The 22,206-nt window shown below is 35.1% G+C and overlaps 3 protein-coding genes across 4 annotated transcripts; all 3 read right to left on the bottom strand.

Moving 5' to 3' along the window:
• Nucleotides 1–526: 526 nt before the first annotated feature.
• On the bottom strand, nucleotides 527–3,416 carry LOC132174900 (uncharacterized). 2 transcript variants are annotated; one of them, XM_059586641.1, is made up of 3 exons: nucleotides 3,313–3,416; nucleotides 3,035–3,189; nucleotides 527–1,516 (listed from the first exon to the last, which is right to left on the bottom strand). In XM_059586641.1, exon 3 carries the CDS (start codon nucleotides 1,359–1,361, stop codon nucleotides 777–779), a length of 585 nt encoding a protein of 194 aa, XP_059442624.1. In that variant the 5' UTR covers nucleotides 1,362–1,516; nucleotides 3,035–3,189; nucleotides 3,313–3,416; the 3' UTR covers nucleotides 527–776. The 2 variants fall into 2 exon arrangements, with proteins under 2 accessions (XP_059442624.1, XP_059442625.1); XM_059586642.1 differs by adding an exon at nucleotides 2,511–2,714 and having other exon boundaries at nucleotides 3,035–3,414.
• An 803-nt stretch (nucleotides 3,417–4,219) lies between these two features.
• On the bottom strand, nucleotides 4,220–9,251 carry LOC132174891 (probable S-adenosylmethionine carrier 2, chloroplastic). Its single transcript, XM_059586626.1, has 6 exons — nucleotides 8,978–9,251; nucleotides 8,766–8,841; nucleotides 7,833–7,928; nucleotides 7,020–7,536; nucleotides 5,565–5,700; nucleotides 4,220–4,602 (listed from the first exon to the last, which is right to left on the bottom strand). Exons 1-6 carry the CDS (start codon nucleotides 9,092–9,094, stop codon nucleotides 4,414–4,416), a joined length of 1,131 nt encoding a protein of 376 aa, XP_059442609.1. The 5' UTR covers nucleotides 9,095–9,251; the 3' UTR covers nucleotides 4,220–4,413.
• A 1,733-nt stretch (nucleotides 9,252–10,984) lies between these two features.
• On the bottom strand, nucleotides 10,985–12,659 carry LOC132175255 (dof zinc finger protein DOF5.6). Its single transcript, XM_059587130.1, has 2 exons — nucleotides 12,478–12,659; nucleotides 10,985–12,268 (listed from the first exon to the last, which is right to left on the bottom strand). The coding sequence occupies exons 1-2, from the start codon at nucleotides 12,526–12,528 to the stop codon at nucleotides 11,327–11,329; spliced, it is 993 nt and encodes a 330-aa protein (XP_059443113.1). The 5' UTR covers nucleotides 12,529–12,659; the 3' UTR covers nucleotides 10,985–11,326.
• Nucleotides 12,660–22,206: the final 9,547 nt, after the last annotated feature.

The following is a 22,206-nucleotide window of genomic DNA, read 5'->3' as shown; positions in this document are numbered from 1 at the left end:
GGTGCACCTAAATTGAGAGCATCGGGCTCCAATTGTAGCTATGAAAACCTTTTCCCCATTCTTTTCACTCTTAAATAAAATAATATCAAGGGCAGTAACCTTGCTGACAGTCAAAACGAACCAATTTTACTCTTCAGGAGTAACAGTCGAGATTTATTGATGCCTTGTTAATATAAGGCTACACAAGGCAAAATCACCAAATAACATGCAAGTACGTTTGATCTGGAGGAGGCACTTCGAAACCTTCCTGTTTGTTAATGTGTTTTAGAATGTGCTTCTTATTTTTATTTGAAAACGGTATTTTGATGTGAGATAAAGGTAAAATTAGTTTGAAGTGTTTTGTGTATTAGGTTGTTTGTTAATGTTTTCATTTTGAGAAGAAAAAACAAAAGACAAAACCTGCCTATACATTCAAAACTAACAGAACTTCCCCATGACTCCGAAATTATCATCATCTTAAATTTTTGAGTTATCTTGCTCTAAAACAGGCCTACGTGTTAGTGCATTTTTGTGTGTAAATCCAACCAAACAAAACAGTCCAATCAAGCAGTCTCATTCAAAAAATGTTTCACATGAATGAACATAAGTAACTACTCTTGCAAGAAAACTTAGTTCAGAACAAGAACAGCTTAATAAGTTCTCAACTCTCAATTATTCTTGGATATCTCTTCTGATGACTAATCCATCCACGTTACAAAATTCATATTTTTGAATAATGGGAACTTCCACAAAATGTCATAAATCCGATAAGAGCAAAATCAAAATACCCGGGAATTCTATTCCATACTCGCAACTCCTCCAGCAGTCTTTATTTTCTCTATTATCTCATTTGCCTCCTCCTTAGTGACCCCTTGTTTAAGCACAACAGGAGCCTTCTCAACCAAATCTTTAGCCTCCTTCAATCCCAGATTAGTAAAAGCCCTGACTTCTTTGATCACCTTGATTTTGGCAGCCGCATCAAACTTCTCCAACTTCACATCGAACGCTGTCTTCTCTGCCTTCTTCTCCTCACCCTTGGCAGACCCAGCAGCCCCTCCTCCCTGAGGACCCAAGTCCATACCTTCCACTGAAACTGGCTGCATCTTTGGAAGCCTTAGCTTGTCTCTGAGAGTCGGACCAATTTGTCTGCGGTCCTCAGGGGTTAGTGCTGCTATTCGTTCAGCAAGATTAATGATTTTCTCAGAGGGTGGGGGTCTAGGGCCATATGGGTCATAGACTGGCGGGTATTTGTACCGTTTCGGTTTGGCCTTGGGATCTCTTGGAACAAAATCGGGCTGGAAGCAACGAAACTGCAAAGGCCCCGTTATTTCGGGGAGAGTGGGACTGACACGAATGGATCTAGCAAGCACGATAAACTTCATTGCTTTTGTAAATCAGTGAAAACAATGACTCATGGACTAAAGATGGTTAAAACAAATTATCTGCTTTAACCAAGTTGTTGCAACATTGTATACAATCGACGGCCTTCTTTTTCCTTATGACAATTTGAAGGGCATGCAGTCTGCTGAGAACTCCGCTGGAAAAGCAAAAAGGAAACAATATCAACAAGCATAAAGGGAAAGCATCTCTTCCCATTCATGTACAACAGCAATCAAAATATGGTGGTATTAAACAATAGATGCTACAATGGCTAGTGTTGCATCATACTGAAGAATGACCATAAACAGCAAGTAAGAATACATTGTATAACCTATATATCTTCACATATCCTAATGCAAAGTCTTATTCTTTACTTTCAAACTTACTGCAATATATGGGATTTAATCAGCTTCTCAATTTGAAATTACGCAGCAAAAGACAAATCCACTAGAATTTAGAAGTTCATACGATTTTACAAACACAACAGAAGTAAAAGAAATTTCCAAATGCAATGACCAAGTCCACTTATTCACAAATACAACAAAGTTTTGTTTTGTTTTTTTTTTTAAAAAAAAAAAAAAGGAAAAAAGAATTAGCTTAGTTTTTTAGTTAATCTCTCTATAATTTTCGCTCTAAAAGATCATCAATTATTAAAGAAGAAGAGAGTGTTCCGAGATTACACAATCAAGTATTAGAAACCATTATAAGACAATATCAGGCTGCATTTCTACAATACACAAACCTACTGCAAATAAGAATTTAACATATAGTATGTTTGAGTATAAAATCAGCAAGAAATAGAAGGTTCAGAACATACTGCAAATGACATAATATTCAGTACAATTGTCCCTTCTTCACCCTAGACTAGAAATAACAAAAGATTAGTATTAGATTGTCTAAATTAGTTCTAAGTGAAGGTGGTTACATCCTCAATGCATGACATAACACCACACAATTCCAGAATAATCAGCTTGTAGCCAACAGAAAATGACAAGTGTTATTAAGATAGAAGTGTCCAGTATATAGAGAACCAACACATCAGACATCCAGCAACATTAAAATTCCTATATACGCTAGTTTAGAATGCCTATCATTGTATTTAGATGAATCACTGATGTGGCATGCATACAAAGATGAAAGCTAACACTTACTCGCTCCTCTGTATTCGAATAATGGACATAAACAGACAAGTCATTGCTTCATTCAAATAGTGATCAACAAAACTGGGCAAACAAACGAATTGAACTGGGACATGCAGTAACATTCTTCACTACCCAATAAGATTTATCATCATCCAAGAAGAATTTCACAAATGCAGGGGTTACGGCTTTCCTCCTTCAGATCTTCAAACCACACTGGTTATTAGTCAAATAACAAATGGGCGTGTCAAGAGGGCTATAAATCTTGTGGGTAACCCAAAAAGAAAAAGAAAAAAGAAATTAAATCAACCCAAACCACAATGACAGTTAGATTTTCAACTACAATTTTCCTTAATCAAGCTAAGATTGATTAATTTAACACATGGGTATATCAAATGGGTTACTAATCTCATGGGTAACAAGAAATTTCGCATTTTGCAGCATCAAGTTCAGATTTTTCAGTAAATAAGAGAAATGAAAACAGTAAAACAAAGCTGAGAGAGAGAGAGAGAGACGAGGAGAGGGTGAGAGAATACCTGCTGTTTGATACTCCAGGCTTCTCAGAGTTATTTCGAAATTTTTTGTTGTTGCGGAGAAGAGCAAGAATGGTTCTTTATAAAGGGAACCAAGGCACAAACCATACTCTCTCGATATTTTTCGCTCTAAAAGAATCTCAAAACGACGTTGACGACTGAGAAAAACGCAATTTGGACGCTCGAATAACAACAGTGAAATACGCTATGAGGTTTTACAGAAAAAAAGAATGACAGTTGAGGAAGGTAAAGAATGAGGCTTTGACGATCGGAGATCTTACCGGAGATGGGACTCTGAATAGTGAACTCCAAGCTTCGCGTCCGTACTGATAAACCCTGAGAATCGAATAAAAATGGGGGGTTTCGAGTGTGATGGGGCAAGCAAATGCTTGAATCATTTGGGTCGGTTATTTCCGGGTCGAATTATATTTGACCGGAGTTTTAAGTCAATACCAAAGTAGCAAATTTTTTACTCAAGAAATGCTAGCCAGGAAGTAGGAACTCAACTCTCAAATAATGTTTAGGAATATTCATTTTTTTAAAATTCTTTCGGAAAAAGTGATGTGCGATGGTAAAATAGTAATATAAATGAGTAAATGTTAAATGCAAAATTACCTTTTTGCCATCCCACATCATTTTTTTTGGAATTTCATATGGAAAAAGTGAAGCTCTCAAGCATTACTCCTCAAGTCTCATCTTATCCTTATATAACTAGATTGATGTGATAGTGCTTATAAGTCTTTAAATTAGTCTTTATTAAAATAATAATAATAATAATAATTTAAGAACTAATGGATACAACACATTAGCCCAATTGTATAAAAGTGCCAATAAATACTAACACATCAACCCAATTGTACGAAAGTGAGATAGTTGTTGAATATTCAGCATTACTCGTTGTTTAATGTTGAAATAAAAATATATAAAAATAATCATATGGTTCCGTTCACACCTATTTATCACACACATTTTACATTGACTTACATGACATATTTTAACGGACTTCTCATATCAACTCCTTAAAAAGAAAAGCAAAGACAAAGACACTTAAAACACTTGGATGGACAAAAGAATCTATCCGATAACAATTGAAACCTTAGGAAGTAAATCGATAAAATTTAAACCTTAAAGGGTGATTTAATAAAAAGTTATTTAAACTATAAAGTTAAAATTAATCCGCCATAGATATAAGCGCATAAGCTATATATATGCATAAAAACGAGTAATGCACAACGCTACTGAATGAATAATTGCCCAAATCAAAATCTCTCTGTCTCTCTCTCTCTTCTTTTTATTTCTTTTGTTGATAAAGCATTCTTTGCCAAATCAATCACCTGTGAAAAAGATGATCACCAGTTCTATGCTGCCATATTATTTACCATTCAAACAAGATAATCAACACATAAGAAGTAACTCCCCACAATCGTGAATGACGCCAACCCACTACGTGCCATACGCAACCAAATTCCACGGAACAAGAGATTCCTGTCTGCAGGATGAATCCCTGTAGCTCTCTCAAACCTATTCCCTGGCCGTCTCCATTTCAGAAGCTGCCTCTCCATAGATATATACTGAAACCAGAAAACAATTTATTACAATTTAACTATTCCTCATCATTGTAACCGCCATTTATATGCTTTCCTTTAACTTCAATTACACAGGTGACAAAAACACAGGAAAACACACATGTCAGAAAGGAAGATGTGTAATCTGAAAAGTATGAAGACTTAATATCCGTTCCATGAGAAAGAAAGCACAATCCTGCAAACTGCAATAACTTAGGTTTTGATGTAATTCACAGCCTATGTTCCCAAACCAAGGATGATGACATTGGTTTGACTACAACAATTTCCGCTATGGTTTATGGAAATGAAATAGTTAACACTATGCCTGGTAAAGAGGTGGAAAGTAGGAGAAGTGGAGGGGGAGGAGAGAAGGGGAAAGATGGGGAAGAGAGGGGAGTCCACTCTCCCTTGTGTTTTTTGGTAGGAAGGAAAGAAAGAAATAATTGAGAAATAGAAATTTATTTTACCATTATGCCCCAAATTAAATGGTTCAACGTGATGATGAAGTTGAAACTTCACACATTTGTCTTAAAGCCCATTTTTCCCTCCTCACCCACCCTTTTCCCTCCTCTTGATCCCTCCAATCCCTCCAAACAAACAGAGTGTAAGATACTATTACTAGGGCATATAAATCCCATTCAAGGAGAAATCAAACCATAGTATAGGAGTGCATAACAGTAACACATGAAACCATAGTAATCCAATGCAATCACAAACCCACACACGCACATAAGGAAAAGGATCAATGCATTTCTGTTGAAACTAATTGCTCAGCCCAAAAAGCACTCATCGGCATCACGTGGTATAAGGTAAAGAAAAGAAGTCACAGGAAAAGATGATTAATGGTAACATTGCAATAAATGAAACAGACACCATTTTCTAAGTATTAAGAGGTACGTTAATATAATCAGGAAGTTTATACGATAATCAAGGAAGTGCAGAAACTGTATCAATAACAGGTAACACACCTTGGGCAGCACAGTACATTGTGATCGACTTTTTGCAGTGTCAAAACAATGAGAAGCTGCAGCAGCTACACTACCAGAAAATCCAGCTGCAAGACTAACAGCTAAAGGAGACAGAGGCCCAATTTCTTCATCTGACCTAAGTGAGAGCAATTTCACTTCAAGAAAAAGGAAACACGAACTGATGCGATATTTAAGATATGTGTGCTACTAATTAATGAGGTTAGACATCTTATGTAAATAATCAAATAATGCCTGAAATATAACCAGTGTAGAAAATGAAAATGTTAGTTTAGCTCAACGGTAAATCAAACCCAAAATGAAGTATAAGCTCCTTGAATACTGGTCTGGTCAGATATGAACAACAGGATCACATGAACAACTCATCCAGAAGCATTATAAGCAAATATAAATGGATCAGCCGGGTAATCAAACTAGATCACTTAATTTTGGGAAAGCTTGAGACAACCCAACAGATACAAATGCAAGAGATGGATTTAGAAAGCAATTCCCTAAAATTATAAACATATAGATAAGCAAGGAAAATAAAAACCTGAAGTAACAGAACAAGTATAACAAATTGAAAAGAAAACATAAAAGAAAAGAAGAAGAAAAAGAAAAACCGAGACAAGCACCAAATTTTAGGGAGCTAGCAGTGGTAACATAAGAAATAACACATTTACAGAGAACAATGGCCATTTATTTACCTACATCTACACACATTTTAGGTGCTCAACCCGATGCTTCAATAATGATAACATCATTTATAAAATAGAGATCACAAGACGGCAATACATTAATTAGAGAGCCTAATGTTAAAAATGTTCTTCGGATCTTCACACAATTTAAACACCAAAACATAAAATGTGTATGTGCAGACTGGTGTGTATGCACTCTTGCATTTGTGTAGACCACATACGAAAGAAAATAAATTAACCAACCCATAACAGGTTCCCGCATAGGCCGGTGAACATAATAATATGGGTTTTCCTACCTAAAGGTGACTCAGAAGGAATTTCTTATAGAAACATACAGTACAATGTAAGTCTATTATATTGTTTATAATTTTTTCTACCTCTGCAGCACTCCTTGGCTATATATATATATATAATTTTTTTGGAATAGCAAAAGGCAGTTCATGATCCATTTAAAGCAAATCCAGAAAAGAACCGCATACTTGGAGACTAACTTTGACATGGTGATGTAAATGAGACTCGGTCTTTACATCATACAAGGCGTTCAACAGAGATGCTAAGGGAACTGGACTGCTCAACATCATCAGTTCTATATTTTGTTTCTCTTTCAAATCGCACTCTTTCACCAATCAAACATTAAGAATAGTGAGGGGATACCAGATATGAGTAACTTCATTAAGAAAAAACCAGAAGAGAACACACAAAAGGGACTGTCCAGCAATTAAATCTCATAACACAGATCACTAAAGGATGAATTTGAAACCTAGGTGGAGGATCCATCCCAACCGCTTTCCAGTCAAGCATCGCTCGGTGAAGAAATTGCCAGCTAGAGAAGAATATGCCACCAAAAACAGAATCTCGAACAACTCCTGGCCGAATACCTCTCCATAATGCACCCCATCCTTCCAAAGAGATGATATCTGATGGCCTCCTCATGTCACAGACAGATGGTGGCCTTCCAGACCCAGTAATCATCCATGGGTACTCTTGTAAAGCGCTCATCATATTAGGATGTTTGGTTGCTAGGGTGGACAAAAGACCAATAGAACCATTAAATGCCTTCTTGTCTGGAGAATATCCATGTAGCAATTTTGCAATCACAGGTGCAACAGCTCTCTTTTCTGTAACAGAGGAAGAACTTGGAATGCGAGAAGCAGATTTGACCTGCTCACGGAGTTTAAAAAGTTCAAATGGAGAGCTTATGAGTGATTCTGTGGCACCAGCTGCAATCCCTGCCATAAGGGCCTCAGAGACAGAGACAAAATTGTCTTCTCGCCCATCTGCCAAGAAAGTAAATTTTTTGTTTCTTTTAAACTTCATGGACCAAATGACAGCAAACTCAAACTTGAAGGGACCAAAATGTATTTTGGCCTAAACTTTTATCCATCTCATGCAAAATAGCAGCTTCCAGAAATAGAATAGTGTAATACATATTATTTTCATTCTTAGTTTCTATTTATTATATGAAGTTAGACATTCCACGTACATATAATAATACTAAGCCGCACCAATTCATCAACCTAAATATAAGGTGATTAATAACAGAAATAAATACAAGAAAACTGAAGTAGAGTACCTTTATAAAAAGCTGTCAATATTTCATAGATCCCAAAGCGAGCTCCAACACCAAAAACTCTCCCCAAAGCCAACCAGCCAAAACCACTGTATAAACCTACAATATTCAAGACAAGAAAACTTCACTAGTAGATAAGAGTTATGAAGAACGAAGAAAACGGGAGAAAGTACATAAGTAATTCTGTACGAAAAGAGATTCCTAGAAGCATCAAAGGAAGCATCAATAAGCAATGGAGAAAGAAATAGGATTTACAAACACCAAATAGATAATCAATAAGCATTGTACTCCTCTTATACTTTATGCCTAATTTAACGTTTCCCTATTTTCTTGTCGTATCTCTGTCCTCACCACAACAATGAAAGCATCAAAGGAATTAATCCTCTACCATGAAAATCCAATAAAATTCAAAAACTTTACCACTTTGTCAAGTTCATTCACATATGATTTGGATATGAAAAAACTAGAGCATCACAGTGAACTTCCTCTGGAAAATCAAGCAACAACTTTCAAGCTGCACCCATTAGGTGATTGCAATTGGTCTCTCTCTCTCTCTCTCTTGATACCCACAACCAAACACACAAACACTTTTTTTGATAAGTATATCAGAAGGGAAACAATACTGATCTAGAAAAGCCACTTCCGTTTTATGCTCCTTCAAAAACCGCCATTTTTTTAAAAAAAAATTGAAGTTGAAGTTGAGCAAACATCAGACAAAAGATTCTATTACTAAACCAGAAGTCATATTACAAACCCAAAAACAATAATGAAACCTAAATTTTATAACAATTCAAAGAGAGCATCCTGTTAGGTAGAACATCACATCCCATTTGTATACAGATTTGCTAACTAGTCGTATGATAAATTTAAGCAAATTTTTTTTTTTTTTAATAAAAAGCTTCAACATAGAGTTAAAAGAAAAATTAAAAGAGTCACCTGAATTTCCAGATAAAGATCGAACTCTGTCTAAAATCTGAGCAGCAGTAAACTGTTTACTGGAATCTGAACCAACCTGTTCATCACCTCACAGAAAATCATGAAAAGAGAGATAAGGAGTTCGGTATGTTGTTAAATTACAACTTATTAACATGTACGGCTTCTCTCGTGAAATATTTATCAAAAGTGTGTGAAATGCAAAGACAAAGAACCTGGGTAAGGACTTTGACGGTATCAAGAGGGTAACTGAGAGCTGTGCCCAATGTCACGGACGCTACGCCGGCGACGGCGTGGGTTGCAAACATTTGGTTCTTCCACAACTCCTCCATCTCAAGTATTAGCGCCGGAGACGTTAAGAAAAAGATCTGGTTGTTTCTTTCTTTCTTCAAGTGTGATAGCCGCGCTGCAGAAGCTCTCTCACGAATTTACTCGAGCACTTGGCGGGCGAATCTAGTTTCTGGGAGCTACAAACACACCTAAGTTCAGCCCATTTGGGCCTATAGTTATTGGACAAGTGGAAGCCTAATTGAAGTTAAGCCAGGCTAGCGGAACCATGTTAGATCTCCATGTCGGCCCAACAAGATGTGTGCGTAAACATGTTCCCTTCAATTTTATTTATTTTTTTAATAAAAAATAAAAATAAAATAAAATAAAATAAAAAACATGAAAAAAGTTCTGTTATATACTTGGTTGAAAAAAATGTATATGCATTGTTGTGTGAAAGTTCACTAGTTTAGTAACGGTTTTATGATTCCAAACTATTAAGAAACAAAACAAAACAAATCAATACACTTGTTAAAACACACCGACTAATTTCCTAAATTTTTTAGGACATTCTTTTGCTTTAACAGAAAAGCAAAAGCATTAACAAATAACCTATAAAACACTCAAAACTAATTTTATCATTATGTCACATCACAGCCAAAAAGCATAAAACACATTTTAAAAAGTAATAGAAAATGAGCTTCGTTTGTGTTAGACGGTGTTTTTGACTTTTTGATTTTAATTTGCTTGTCATGTAACATATAGTTTTGAGTTTTGTATTAATATTTTTGTTTTTTTGCTAAAAAGCAGAAAGCTATCCTAAAAAGCATTGTCAGGCGAGAATACTTTTTTAAATATAAACCCTCTAAAAAATACTTTCGCATTTATATCATATAAAAAAAATAAAAAAATAAAAGTAAAACCAAAAAAAATCTTTTCAAAACTATTATCAATTAACATATATGTTAAAAGATTTTCAGGAACTGATGGATTGATATAATAATAATAATAATAATAATAAAATGAGTGATTAATATATAATTGTTCGGCATAAATCCATGATGACTTCCTTATCGCATGTTATATCAAATTCTCAATTAAAAATGCTTCAAACACATAGGGTTTGTTTGACAATACTTTTTACATGATGTTTTTTTGCTTTTTGATCGTGATGTAATATAAATGTGAAAATAATTTTGAGTATTTTGAGTTATTTGCTAATGCTTTTACTTTTTTGTTAAAATTAATTTTGAACCTCTTATAATGTTTAAAACGTTTTTACAACATAATTTCTTCTAGGTAGAGTGAGAGTGGTGGCAAAGGTCTCTTCAAATTCCACCCAACAAATAAGAGGATAACAAAGTAGGAATAATGTTATAAGTTTCTCTTGTGTTCCTCTTGAGTTCCTTCAAGAATGATATGGCTATTTAAATTACTATTGTGCTTGTGATTGATCATTATTAGATTTTGATCAAATTGTAATTTTAATACTCACATCATTCTTGGAAGGACTCAAGAGAGATACAAGAACGATTTATAGCACTACTCATAAAAAATTATGATAATGATTTGTTCGAATTGTTAATAATTTAAAGATTTTATATGAAATTTGCAAGCCCGAATAAGTAATTGAATGTTCTAAAATTTATTTTGACTACTAAAGCTTCTTTTATATTACCTACTTGGCTACTTTAGTTGTTAAGTATTAGAAGAGGTAGTTGTTATTAATCATACAAATCTATCAAAAGTATATTAATAGCTGCGGCCACATGGCAATCACACGCAACACAAAGAGAATGTTTTGCTTTACTGCTTTTTCTCTTCTTCCAGACAGTCCTACCTGGGTAGGCAGCTGAAACACTTGTACGAATAATAGCTTAATCACTGACCAAACACAGAAGAGACACGACAGCGTATAAAGATAGACTAAGTAGTAATAATATTATGCAATTTTTTAATCTGAAAAAAGCAGTACTACTATATCTTCCTCGGTATTACAACAAAATCCTAGAGATTTGAATGTCTTACACACAAGACAACAAATATAACAAAGAGATATAAAAATATAAAAATTACAAAAGAAGCCAATAGTAGCGCACTCCGGCAGTCGATTTTGGACCCTCAGTCTTTCTCATTCACACTCCCCCTCCTGCTGTCAAAGTCAATAGATTATGGAAGACCGCCTTCATAGAAAGAAACACGAAAAAAACTAACCCTTTCCATTAAAGGCATACATATTACATGAAACATGCAATATTGGTTGGTGGATCTTTGACCGTCGATCAGATTTGCTTTGCTTAGACTAATGGATTTGTTGTAGACGGTCCGTAGCCGTTCATCATGCCAGTCCACGATCCTAGACCGTTGAGATACACAAGCGAGTCCTTCCCAGCATCAGAACAACCTTGTTGGTCTTGCCAATCAAGGGACAATAGCTTGGTGTTTGGCTTCACATCTATTGCATGATGATGATGATGATGTTCCTGATGATCATTTGCATCATGATGATGATGATGATGATCATATGGTAGCATTAACCTCTGACACGTGTCCATGAAACTCCCACTGTTCCCATCAAGCGTCGACATTCCGAAAGGAGAGCAAAGAGTATGAAAATTTGGTGCCAAACCATGACCGTTTAGATCTCCAAGCCCACCAACCATCCCCATGTGATGATCACCATTCCCCATAAAATCATAATTCCTAGAACTCCCAACAACACCTTCCAACTTGCTCTCCATGAAATCAATAGGCCTAGGGTTAGGGCTCTCCAGCATGCCATGATACCTACTGGCGTCCATAAAATTAGGGTTTCCAAGTGTGGCGTGTGTGCCAAGCATACTAGTGAGGTGAGAAAGCTGCGCCTCCGGAAAAGAAAGCTGGAGATCAGTAGGGTTGTGAGAGGATGATGATCCTGGGTGGTTTTGGTTCATGGGTTGATCATTGGATTTTTTAGTAGAAACCTTCTTGTTCTTTCTGCAGCCACCGCCGACAGGAATGTTCCTCAGGGTGCCTCCTTTGGTCCAATACCTTCGACAGGTCTTGCAAAAGTACCTCGGCTGAGACAGGCTGTAGTTGTTGTAGTAGCAAAATTTTGTGTGTGTTGACTCACACCTCGGGCACTTGAGCGCCTGGTCATGCGGTGGCCTCAGCCGCCTCTCTATCATCGGCCTCGAGCATGCCAGCATGTCTCCCGATGGTGATGAAGAATTCATTCCAGAATCATCGTGAATTGAACCCTGAGTACATCAAAAAGAAATAAATAAATAAATAATGAAAATCTGTCACAATATTTGAGATATTCAACAATGCAATGAGACTAGAAACTTAATTATCTGCTACTTCATACAGCTATGCTAATATTGTATGACTACCCAATTGCAATGCTGCAATTTATGAAGAAAATAATACTATTGAAGCTTCAAATGCGTGGCATATATATATATACCTGTAGCCAGTCAGATGAATCCATGCAAACTTGCAAAGAAGTAAGACCCATTAAACAAAACAACTCTCCTCGACAACCTAAGTACTCACAAACACTCTACACAAGTGTTTATGAAGTTGGTGAGTCGTCTCTTTGAGAAAAAAGAGGATAAGAATGAAGGCGAGAGAGAGTGATGATGGAGTGAGTTGTGTGTGTGTTTGGGGCTTTGGCCTCTTCGGGCTGTGAATAAGAAGGAAGAAAAAGGTGAGGCTAGGAGGGCAGCTCTACTCTGCAGCTACGTCTATACCACCGTCGGTGGAAACACTCGCGGGCCCCACTGTCCTCCACTGTCCCCAACACAGGCCCCACGCATTACCTCAGCTTGACTAAATCTTCTTCTGACAAAATCGGACGGTTCTTATGTCATCACAATCCTTTTTGGTTGGTTAGGTCGGAGAAAACTTGAACGGTTGGATGGTGATTGAGGGCGATACGTCAGAAATCGCGGCGTGGTCGTCACACAAGTCGTGTCTGACGTGACAGAAGTCTGATTGAGAATATTTGGGTCCTCGATAAAGAAAGCATACCGAAAGAGCACTCCACTTGCGGGCCCAAACGAGTGGACCCACTCGCTCTCTCCTCCTACAAGCAAAGGATAGATTCTCTAACAACCCCCGTCTCACGTGCCTTACCCTTCTTCTTTGCCCCTCTACTGCCACGTGCATAACTTCTTCATCTAATATCTAATTGCATAGGAATTCTTTCAAACCAATTATAAAAAAATATTCTCTAAACTCATTTAAAATAGTGTTAAGTATTTATAAATATTTAAAAAATATATTAAATTTTTAACGTCATTAATAACAGTTTATTAACTTAGACTAAATTTAATATAGATTTTAAATGTTTATAGACACTTGTCTATTTTAAATGGCACAAAGTTTTCTTTCAAACTAGATTGAAAATTTTTTTTTCAACTTACTCTATAAAAGTGACATGTGTCTATTTTTTTTAATAACATGTGAGATGTACATGAGTTTTTAATAAAATTTATTTCAACTTTGTCCATTCTATTAAAAAGACATGTGCATCTCACATGTTATTAAAAAAAGTGACACATGTCACTTTTATAAAGTAGGTTGAAGGAAATTCCTTCAACCCAATTTGAATGAAAACTTTGTTATTTTAAATGGATTTGAGGATATTTTCTTCAGATTGGTTTGGAGGAAATTTATGTCCTTTCTAATTATACTGTTAATATATATAATCTAATTTAATCTAATATCTTCATATACTAATTACACTCACTAGTTTTCCCAAGAAAAACTCTGATCAACATTTGTATAATTAAGTATTTATTTTCTAAGAAGTTGGATTCTAGAATTTGGATATTGGAAATATTGTAGAAAGAGGAAAAAGAATAGGGTTTTTGCTCATTAAATGTGCTTCGATCTATCACTTTAATTTGACAATAAAAGTTTGAACTTGTAAGCAGAAGTTGAATCAAAGAATCTTTCTTTCTTCTTTCTTTTAAAGATTATGATCAAAACTTATATGATAATGATACCAAGTTCAAATGAAAGTTGTGTTCCGGTTAGGCGGGGTTGGTCCTACGATCTGAAAATGAAGATTCGAAGCTCTCATAAGAAAAAACGACGTGAGACATGCAGGAAGAGGGAGGACACTTTAGCCAGCTGAGATGAATATCATGGGAAGAAGATTGTAGGAGATGGCGTGAGGCTTACACTTCAGTCAACAGGGCCCCAAAGTAGTGATGAATAAAGTGAGTCTGTTGCCCATGTTCCACCGTACACCTGACCCGTTTCTTTTTGTCAGGAGTAAAAATTAACACATGGCATGCCTTCTCTACATTCTATTAATCATTTGCTCTTGTTTGGTACAAGAATTAACAATCATGTCAATCATATTTAAGGTTGTTTTATATCCTCAACCCTCCTCGATTGTCATCCTTAGGTGCTGTTTAGTGGGGCTACCGAAACAGCAGCTACTACGATATATATGTTTTCTTGGTCTTCTTCTCGATCGTGTTGCGTTCGGACTTAGTTTCTTATTCTCTCTGACAAGTGAGAGTATCAGTGGATCATAAAAAAAAAAAAAAGAAGTGAGATTATCAATGAATTGGCAGTATCCGGATCTCTTACATGAGATTAGCTTTATATATATAATATACTAGCTTTGAGTACAATTTGATTAATCATTTCAAAATGATAACTTAAATGTTATGAACAAAACTAGTAGAAGCAACTCTCCATGTATATCACCCAAAATAAGGTGGACGAAATATACACACACATATATATATATATATATATAAAAAGCCGGAAAGGATGAGAAATGATTACAAGCTAACTATTTTAGTACCATTTTCTTAAGCATACTTGTTAAAATATGAAATAAATAATTAAATTTGTTGCTTTCTATTAACTTAAATTTTTAGTATAAATGATAATTTAACATGATATCATAACAAAGTTTAGAATTTAAACATTTTTTTTTTTGTTATTCACATTTCATTTCAATTAAATATTCTACGTGTCGTTAAATATTTTCCGTATTAACCTTACTTTATGAGAGAATGAATATTAAAGTATTAAAACTTCAATTTTTTTGATATAAATGATAATTTAACAACACTAATGCATGCCAGACAATACGTACTTATGTTGTGTATCACTTCCGAAGTATCTCCTCCTGATTAAGATAATAACAAATAAGGAAAATCTTGAGTTACACGCTACTTCAAGCACCCTTTAAAGTTTAATCTATCTTTATGTACATTTTGCTTTTACTTTTCTTTTTTTTTTCCGCTTTATTGTTTTTCATAACTCAAATAAAAGTTTTGGAAAGGCCGATTAACACATCAATTCAAAAGTTTCTATTTTTTTTTTTTTTAAACCCTAAAATCCTTTTATACTTGTTTTTCCAAGTTAAGAAAGCTGGTCATTATACCTACACGACAGAAGAGAGGAAAAGATCAGAAGAATACAACTACAGCCTTGTTGATGCAGGTGAGGACCATTGCAATAGGTCGACACGTCACACATCCATTCCGTTTAAATTTTAAAATTGTTAATAGGGCTGTGAGGTTGTGACCTTTAGGCTGTGAGCATCTCGGCCCTCTGATCGTCAGATTCTGGTGTGCTCTTTTGTCATGATGATGGTCAAAACACCAGCCCCTCGTAATTCGTGTAGTCAATCTGATAACACCTGCCCGAACAATGGGCCCCACCATGAGGCCTCTTTGATCCCCAAGCTTTGGGGGCATCCATATGTATGGCAATGATGCAGTCATGCCCCCAAAGAACCCCAGCTTGGTTTTGGCTTCCTTTTGGGACCAATATCATTGCTTCAAAAGGTTGGAATCATGGAACCATCTCTTGATCCAACGGCTCCTTTACTTCCACGCAAGCACAACAGCTTGGCACACATATTGCTCATCATGGTAAAGTTTTTGGACTCTTCCAATCATCTTGTCCATTTATATATAACACCTTAATAATTCCCGTGACCTAGCTAGGAGTTTGATTTAGACGGGTCAAAATCTCGTATTGGATTTAATAAAAATTACATTATACTTTAGCCTTGGCACGGTCGATCTTATAAATGCTCTACGAGGGCCATTACACATAATAATTTGGTTGGTTGAGGTAGTAGTGAATTTAAGAATTCGTATTAGGAGAGGCAAAAAAAGAAGAAGAGTAGGGGCGGAAAAAAGAGGAGTAGAGGCTATGGTCAAGAAAATTAAAAATATATACTTAGAAAACAAAAATTTCAAAAAATTTTGTAGGGCAGACGCCCCTGCCCACCCTCCTTTGTATCCGCCACTAAGTCGAGTGTCGTATGCTTCCTTTCCTTTGAACACTCTCTGGACAACCTGGTCGAGTAGGTATGGCCCAAATAGCCTCTATCCATCCAAAATCTTTAGCGTGAACTGTGAACAGAGCAGATTATCCAACTTGTCCGACTTATAATCTTTTGTGACAGCTAATTCCAATGATACGTTGATCTTTGTGGCTTACTTAGCACACTTGTTTTCAGTGTGTACATGCAGAGCGCTCCAACGGCTCTCTCACGTAGTCCCAACTGCTGTGGAGCATGCGCGACACGGCCAACGGTGACTGCGGCGCAAGCCACACCATAGGAGTCACAAATATTCTACGTGACTACGTCTAAAAATTCTTATAGGCGAATCTACAGGGGCCGGGGGACAGGATCTTTAAGCCCCCCCACCCCACATATATATTCCAAGCTTATTAATGTAGTTTGTCGCTTTTCTCTACCTCTTATAATTGGTTCTCTAGCTAGCTAGCTCGATCTCCTGTTATTTTACTTCATAATCTTAAGCCCTTTTGGGTCCCATTCTAGGCTATAGAAACCGACCATTCGTCCATTAGCTTGTCCCCTAGCACCCATCTTCTCTTCCAAAATTTTGTCCTTGTTCTTTTGGTCATGTCTTGATTCCACGCTGACATGTGTCCAACGAGCTCAGTGGCCAGGTAGATTCAAATCAACATCAGAGAAGATTTTTCCTGTCCACTTTGTTTAATTTAATGGAGTACGTAGCTCGACACCATATTCTTCAACATTATATAAAGATCCGTGAGGCCATGATCAGAATTTTCTTTCTCAATGACGATGATTCTAATAATATGGACAAATACATGCAATTAGCTTTTTTCACGATTTGGTTAATCAAAGTTGACTTCTATAATTGATTGATTACCAATCAAAAGTATCAAGATGTTGATATCTTTAATTTGTATAATTGTCAACATGATTGCAGTTAATGACCTCCTATATATGGTTAAATCAAGCACAATTTGTGAGGATTTTAACAAATTGCATAGTTGAACGTATAAAGAATCGAAATGATATCCTATGAATTATATGATGACAACAAATTAAGCTAGCTCCAAGATCTTTACTTCTACGACCTAGCTACCTACCTTTAGTCAGCTTCAAATATTCTGTTCTAAAAAATTTTCTTGACCTTATTGAAAAGGGTTCCTATTTTGTCACGGTAAAAGAAAATATCATACACTAACCGAAGACATAACAAGTAGCATACCAACTAATAAAAAAAAAAGTGAAAATCTAATGAAAGATTGAGTGTAATCCTTTATTTCTATGGTCAAGGTCCAACTACCATTTAGAGAGATAGATAAAGAGAGAGATTTGTAGTGTGAAAAAGGTTAGTAATAGTCAAATTTGCCTACTCTGTTGAAGATGATTTTAGTTGTTAGCATTAATTAATATGAACGGATAATGAAGCACGTAACTTTGAGGTGCAAAATTGTACTCTCAAAATGATATCACCAATTTAGCTGCTAAATTGATTTAAATACCCTCACATAGTTGTGCACAAGTTAAAAAAGAAAAAGAGGGGTTGAAGGGTGGGTCCAGCCACCCAAAAACTCCTATCGGCTAGTTGAACCACACCTTAGATGTTTCAAAGTGATTGGGCCACTCCTAGATGTTTTGGAGATAGCTGAACCAACTCTTTAGAGTATATCCATCAAAGCTTTTATATGGCTCATAATAGTTATATTTAGCTATAATGAGTCACTTTACATCTCCGAAAAAACCTCCAAAATAGGTGGTTTTCATCCAATTTGCTACCGTAAGTAAACATTTATTGTAACAACTTCTACTAATATAATATGAATTTCCTCTCATCTTATTTCTCTCTCCTAGTCATTTTTCTTTCCCCTCTCTCTCTCTCCCCCTCATCTAAAATTAAAAAATAATATTTAAAAAGAAAATATAGAATATGTTAGTGTATAAAAAATGAGTAGATAAAATAAAAAATATGTTATTTTTAAGTAGTTATTTTGATTACTCTTACTGAAAATGCTCTTAGCTGAATCAACTCCTTAATAATGATTGAACTACTCTCGAATAGTTTGGAGGTGGCCTAACTGCCTTCAAACACCTTCAGGAGCGTTTTAAGGTTGGCAAACTACTCCATTTGGGGTGATTCGGCCAACCCAACCAACTCTCTCACTCTTTTTTTTTTGGACATACTTCAAAATTAGAATGAAATTTTGGACATCCAAAAATATCCATGTGCATGTTATGTGCTCTTTTTTTCCATTCATTTGAACAATATTAACAGCTGATGGAGACGTCTCTTTCACCTAAATAGTAATTGCCAATTGGAGATAATCAAGTGATCGGAATGATAGTGTTGGGAGGGATAAATACACATGGGATGTTAGGCCTAGGCTGTCTACTCTGTCGCCTGCAAATCAACTTCGGTGAACATTTTTTCCTTTTTGTATTATCTAATTGACTAGACACCATGCCATGTGCTTCAACCCTGTGACATCTATGTTGAATTTAAAATAAGATAAGACTAATTAATAATAGAATTTAACCAGTCGACATCTATGTTGATTAATCATTAATAATCAAAGAAGATGTTTATCTTTTGTACAATATTTGTGAACAGGCTTTTTACTTTTAACCACCTTAAGTCTGCTTCAAATGTCTTGTCCCAAAATCTCTCTTGACATAACTAATAAGTTAATCATTTATAACGCTAAAAGGAATTAATTATTAAGCAATAAGTACTGAAGACGTAACGAGTAGAAGCATATGCTAATCAGATAAAAACGAATCTAATGAAAGAGTTGTCATTTGAGAGTTGAGAGGATCCTTTCTTCTTGTTATCGTTGGCTTGTCTATATATAGAAGTGTTTAATTTGATTACTTCTCTTTTCCTTAGAGAGTAACTGTAGTCGTTGACAAAAGACTTAAATTTGAAGAAGATTATCCATAGGTAGCTAACCCAATACGATGCACTTATACGCCAAATTCAACTTTCAAATAGTCTATATGTTAGAGTATACTTGATTACCTTACGTTTAGGGATTTGACGAATATTTGATTAGGGATTGATTAGATTTGAAAATCATTCTATACAAAATCAAATGATCAAGTGAATAAAAGCAATATCTCTTAGGGCTTTATTTATGTTAATTATTTGTAATTCTTTTGTGATTTTCAAATAAATAACGGAATAAATGAAAAATTAAGACAAGGGATTTTAGATGATTCAGTCTATGACCTACATCGTCGACTTGTCCACATGATAAAGCTCTAAATGATACTCTTATTCACTTGATTATTTGATTGTGTACAAAAAGCTATATTTATCGAGCTTCACTCAAAGGATAAAAAATTTTTCCAAGTTAATTTGGAAAAAATTTCCTTCAACTTCATATAATAAGAGTCAAGTGTTATCTCTCACATCTTTTCTTTAATATTTTAACAATCATTTCACTAATCTAGGGAAATGAATCCTCTTTAGTTAAAGGATAAGATTTTTTTTCAAAAATCTTAGGGCTCAAAATGGGACACATGTCCCACTACTAAAATACTAATAAAATATTATTTATAATTTTTTTTAAAAAATTAAAAAAAAAATAAAAAAAAATAAGGGATGGCGGAAGCTACCCAAGACCGACTAGTTTGGGGTGGCCATGGCCCTTGGGGGTGGTTTAGCCACCTCCAAGGGCCAAATAAATAAAAAAAATAAAATATATAGGGTTTGCCCTTGGGGTGTGAACCATGGCTTGACTACCACTAGATGGTTTTTTTTTTTTTTTTTTTTTGTGATTTGGCCCTTGGGGTGGCCAAAGCACCTCTAAGGGCCATTGGGTGGCTTCCGCCACCCCTGATTATTATTATTATTATTATTTTAAACTATAAATAATATTTTTTTATTATTATTTTAGTAATGGGACAAATGTTCTATTTTGGGCCTTATAATTTTTCAAAAGAAATCTTAGCCTTTAGACTGGAGAAGATCTGTTTCCTTAATCTAGGAACCCAAACATTAATTTTTTAGAAATCAAAAAATGTTGAATAACACTTGTCACTTATTAAAGTGGGTTGAAGAAAATTTCCTCTAAACCAGTTTGGAGGAAATTTGTGTCAATAAACAAATTCAAAGGTAGATTCACTTATTCACTATATGGAGATATTTGAAAGATCGTTAAGAGAATGATTTTTATCATTTCTCTTTTTCAAATCCTTTTATTTAGAGAAATGCTAATTCTCCTAACCATTACCTATAACCATCTTTTTTTTTCTTTTTTTTTTTTTGTCAAATGGATTCAAATTCATCATTGGATTTGTAGGTTTACATCTGGGTCCTTATATATATATGGAGATGGTTGAGAGATGATTAGGAGAATGAAACCTAGACTTTCTCCCTTATTTAGGTTAGTGAAATCTAATCAAATTTTCATCAAATCCCTAAATGTAGGGTAATCAAATATAGTCGATCTATGGCATGTTTGTTAATGTGTTTGATGAAGTGTTTTTCTTTTTTTAATTTAAAAAATGTTTTGATGTGACATAAAAATATTTGCTTTTGTTTTTTTAGTTGTTTGTTAATATCTTTGACTCCATAATAGAAAACAAAAAATAAAAAATGGAATCGTTAACAAACCTCGCCTATATGACAAAATTATAACCCATTTTTCAATGATCATACTTGTAAGTTGTTGCCATGGAGAAAGCATTGATAAATTCTCATGGCCATGGGTATCCCTATGTTCCAAGGCTTCCTTCCATGTGTAATTTTCACACGAAAGAGAATTTTGATGTATACTCATAATAGGTCCATGTGGCAGATCCGGTCTGGATTAGGATGTACTGAAATTTTTAGGTGAATTATAGTTTCTAAAATTTTAGATCTAGGCCATTCATTTTTCATCTAAAGGTCATTGTTCTGCCACGTGTTCTACTATTTTATTAGTAATAAAACACGTGACAGAACAATAACCCATTGGATAAAACATAAACGGACTAAATTTAAAATTTTATAAACTGAAATTTACCTAAGAATTTCGGTGGAGACACGTCAGGTCCATGTAGGCATGTAGCATACATGAAGCTATTCAACTACAAAATTGAAAAGTCCCAACAATGCTCCGCCCTCTGATTGGATAATTCGTACGCGGTGGAACCCATGGATTTGGTTCTTAGTAGAACATGAGATGCACATGGTCGGCGGCTTACATGGTTTTAGAAATTTAGAAATTAAAGAAGACTATGCATGTCACATCACTAATCACGTCCTAATATATTTGGGTCATGGTATTGGATTAATTCTTCGAGCTTATATTATTAAATTGATATTTACTAGTTAAAAAAAACTTACAATTATTGTTAGATACCTGATTTTACACGCACTTTTAAAAATGCAACGAAACGTTTGATAAAATCGCAGTTTAACTTTTAAAATTGATGTTTAACGTTTAAAAATTGTGTCGTTGTTGAAAAACTTTTTCAAATTACAATTATTTAAAAACACTAACCAAATCATCTATTTTTTGGGATTTTGTTTAAAATTATAGTTTTTTATTTATGAAATGGCAATATCATACACACTTTAAATAAAATAAAAATAAAAAATCCAACAAATTGTACGGCTACGCCATTCTAGGCCTTGATGGCAGTGCTGCTTCCAACTGTCCAGTCCGTGCTGCCAATAATGTCAAGCCCATTGGGCCATTTCTTCTTCCTACTCCTTAGTGCCTACTGGCTTGTGAGTATGCATTTTCAAAGCCCATCCTCATAAGAGCTTGCTTGTCACCTTACTTATTTAGGTGGCCAACCGTAATAGTCTAAAACTTAGTTGACCAAGTAAAATTCTTTTTGGTCTCGAGACCGTCGTACTCTTTTCCAGTCACTTGCTGGTCCGAAATCGCTTTCTTT

Source organism: Corylus avellana, chromosome ca3, assembly GCF_901000735.1.
Source record: "Corylus avellana chromosome ca3, CavTom2PMs-1.0".
Classification (NCBI taxonomy): Eukaryota; Viridiplantae; Streptophyta; class Magnoliopsida; order Fagales; family Betulaceae; genus Corylus; species Corylus avellana.
This window is presented reverse-complemented; position numbering and strand designations above follow the sequence as displayed.